Source organism: Erigeron canadensis, chromosome 8 (genome assembly GCF_010389155.1).
Source record: "Erigeron canadensis isolate Cc75 chromosome 8, C_canadensis_v1, whole genome shotgun sequence".
NCBI classification, from domain to species: domain Eukaryota; kingdom Viridiplantae; phylum Streptophyta; class Magnoliopsida; order Asterales; family Asteraceae; genus Erigeron; species Erigeron canadensis.
Window position 1 is genome coordinate 26,805,199 of NC_057768.1, and position 3,816 is coordinate 26,809,014.

The 3,816-nt window shown below is 35.5% G+C and overlaps 1 protein-coding gene across 1 annotated transcript; it reads left to right on the forward strand.

The window, feature by feature from the left end:
• Nucleotides 1–1,828: 1,828 nt before the first annotated feature.
• On the forward strand, nucleotides 1,829–3,316 carry LOC122580646 (berberine bridge enzyme-like 21). Its single transcript, XM_043752913.1, has one exon. The coding sequence runs from the start codon at nucleotides 1,850–1,852 to the stop codon at nucleotides 3,314–3,316; it is 1,467 nt and encodes a 488-aa protein (XP_043608848.1). The 5' UTR covers nucleotides 1,829–1,849.
• The last annotated feature ends 500 nt before the right edge of the window (nucleotides 3,317–3,816 follow it).

The following is a 3,816-nucleotide window of genomic DNA, read 5'->3' on the forward strand; positions in this document are numbered from 1 at the left end:
ACTTACACATCATCAATCACATCTCTATATTATTTCTTCACTAAAGAATGACTTCTACAAGCTTTTTGTTAAATTTGCTCCTGATATGCTCCATTTATTATGTCACTTTTGCAACGAGCCGCCTAACTGAGTTGGTTCGTGACTCGTCTAATTTATTGAAATACCACAATGGTCCGCTTCTGGCCGGAAATATCTCGGTCAACCTTATTTGGTATGGCAACTTTAACCTGTCCCAAAGAGCCATAATTTCCGATTTTATAACTTCCCTCGACGCTAAATCCCAAACCCAACACTCCGTCATCATGTGGTGGGAAACAACCGAAAAATACCACAACAAATGAAACAAACCCGCGTCAATTTCTATCCGACTAGGCAAACAAATATCCGACCCGAGATACTCAATACTCCCTAGGAAAATTATTAACAGAGAACCATCTTGTAAAACTCGCTTCAAAAGTTGCTTCACCAAATACGGTCAATATTGTTTTAACCGCAAATGATGTGATAGTCAGAGGATTTGGCTCTGGCATATGTGAGACCCGTGGTTTAGGGTTGCTAAATTCCAAAACAACGATATTTGGCCGGGTACAAATTTAAGCTAGGAACATTTCGAATAACTATTCTTTTGTACAGATTTCGTTGAAATAACGCATATCATCTCATATTCGATTCCAATCATCTTTTTATATTAAGGAGTCAGTTTCATGACATGCATGATCAAGTAGTGCAGAAACCAAGGGGGTATGCGATTGTTGGCCCGTTAGGATGATCTCAGGCTCGAATCAAACATGAATAAGTAAACAAAACTGATAACAAACAAACTCACACTTTTGTATAATAATGAATTTTGTTAAGTTTTACAATGCGGAGACACTTCTATATATAGATATGTTTCCAAACCATAGTGACTTCTCCCAAGAGTCACACATTTTCCATAAATAAATACCTATAACCGAAATTAACTACCATTTGGTTGTAAACTTTATTCTTGACACACCAGACCCCTTAACTTATACACTTTACATACACGATTCTAAATACATAAACTAATTACACCACGACCCCTAAACATGGATTAATGAATTAACATCCAATAGAGTTTCACCATTAATATTGTGGATGGTTTCTTGTCAGTTCTTATTACCAATAGTGTTGAAGCAGGAGACGCATTGGTTGTCAATATTCAAGGGGTTTGAGAACTGGATCGGATGTCGTCCAGTGAACAAAAAGTAGGTATTCAAATGGCGTTTTGAAGAGTCGACCACTCTCCTGTGAATCACTAATAGCTTTCCTGATAATGTTCATTGCCTCAACTAATTCGATTATTCTATGAAGAAAGGTATGCAATTCTGTTTACATTGTCAATACAATATATCTGAATTCATTTCTGACCTGTTTCTTTAGTTGTAAGCCATCCATTTAGGCATCCCCTTTTTTCTTAATTGTTAAAGAGATAAAAGTCTATTCGGTTTCTAGAGAAGTCGGATTTTGTAAGGGTCTGGTACGGATGCAGGCTGGAGTATCTACCAAGGCGTTGATGGCGAAGGTCGCATGTGGGATCAACTGGCCGTGCCCAAATAATACAAAAGAAGTCAAAATTACATCTTCATAGATGATACCTATGTGATGAACAAAACAATGTTTCATATGAGCCAAAGTAATAGTATAAGTATATATTATATATTCTCTGAGGTATATATTTATATTTGTATTGTTAATTGAACAGAACATGAGTGCAATGAAGTACTATTGTTACCATATAGTTCTGCTATTTGTGTTGACTTCCATTGTCGAGTCTTTTATATCTAGAGACGTCGATGTTTCTGTTTATGAAACGTTTCTTGGATGTATGTCCAGACAAAACTCATCTGATCATGTCTCATCAATAATCTATAATCAAAATAATTCATCCTACACTTCAACTTTACAAGCCTACATCAGAAACCAAAGGTTCAACAAAACCGATACTCCCAAACCTATAATCATCGTGACCCCATTACATGAAACTCATGTCCAATCCACAGTTATTTGCTCTAAGAACATGGGAATGAACCTTAGGATCCGAAGTGGTGGACATGATTTTGAAGGACTATCGTATGTCTCCTACACTGCTACCTTTGTCCTACTTGATATGTCAAATATACGTACAATTGATGTCAACATAGATGAAGAAACTGCAAATGTTCAAGTAGGTGCCACCATAGGAGAACTTTATTATAGGATATGGGAAAAAAGCAAAATTCATGCTTTTCCAGCAGGAGTATGCCCAACTGTAGGTGTAGGTGGACATATAAGTGGAGGTGGATATGGTGTTTTGTTGCGAAAATATGGATTAACCGTTGACAATGTAATTGATGCAACGATAGTTGATGCTAAGGGTCGGGTTATGGATAGAAAATCAATGGGAGAAGATCTTTTTTGGGCCATCCGGGGTGGAGGAGGTGCAAGCTTTGGAGTTATAGTTTCCTACAAACTACAACTTGTTCGGGTTCCTGAAGTTGTCTCTGTGTTCCGAGTATCAAAAACATTAGAAGTAGAAAACGCAACTGATATTATCAACCGGTGGCAATATGTAGCTGACAAGATTGATAGAGATCTTTTCATAAGGTTAAATGTTAAGCCGGATAACACAAAGAGTACTATTCATGCAAGTTTTACTGCGTTTTTTCTAGGAGATTCGGATAGTCTTGTTTCTGTAATGAACGCAGGGTTTCCAGAACTAGGTATACAGAAAACCGACTGTAAGGAAATGAGTTGGATAAAATCCGAGCTTTTTTGGTCAAGCAGCGAGAAAAATAGTGAGGAGGTTTTGCTAAAACGAACTTTTTCTCCCAAGTTTGCAAAAAGGAAATCTGATTACTTACAAACCCCCATTCCTAGAAACGGGCTTGAATCCATATTGCAAAAAATGCTTGAGCTAAAGGTCGTGGAGCTAGTATTTAACCCATATGGTGGAAGAATGAGTGAAATTCAAGATTGGGAGACGCCATTCCCACATCGAGCAGGAAATATATTCAAAATTGAGTATAGTGTTAACTGGCATCAAAACGGGTCTGAAATAGAGGCATACTATGTTAATCAAACAAGACTTCTTTACGATTTCATGACGCCTTTTGTGTCAAAGAATCCGAGAGGAGCATATATGAACTATAGAGACCTTGACATTGGTACTAGTAGAGTCGGGAACAACACCTATGTAGATGGTAAAGTTTATGGAGAAAAATATTTCAAGAGAAATTTTGATAGATTGGTGAAAGTGAAGAGAATGGTCGACCCGACTAATTTATTTACAAATGAACAGAGTATTCCCCTTTAGAAATATTCTGCAGATGCAAAAATAACAGGAAGTAGATATAAGATTATGACTCATTTAAATTTTTTGTTGCTTGGTACTAAGTATATCTTTTCAATCGATGTTTATATAGAGTTTGTCAAATCATAAGATATGATAAAAGATAATCCAAACTTTGTTTTTGACATAGTTGTTTTATTTATGTTTCTGTTTTCCCTATATCTAATACTTTTAATACTATCTTATAAAACATTTTGTCTTTTTTTTAATCTCAATTAAGTAATTGAACTACCTAAATTACCATTCTTCTTTATTCACTAATTTAAACATCTCTATCGAATATACCTATAATACTCTTAAATCTCAACCATTCATTTTTCTCTCTCCCCAAATCTTAATCACTCATCTTTTTTCCATGTCCTTTGTAAATCATCTTATTCCTCTAATTCATTCAAAAATTTTTATTTCAAAAAACTGTATATTGATAAATTGTAAAAATTGTATGGGTATTCTTAAAATTTCAT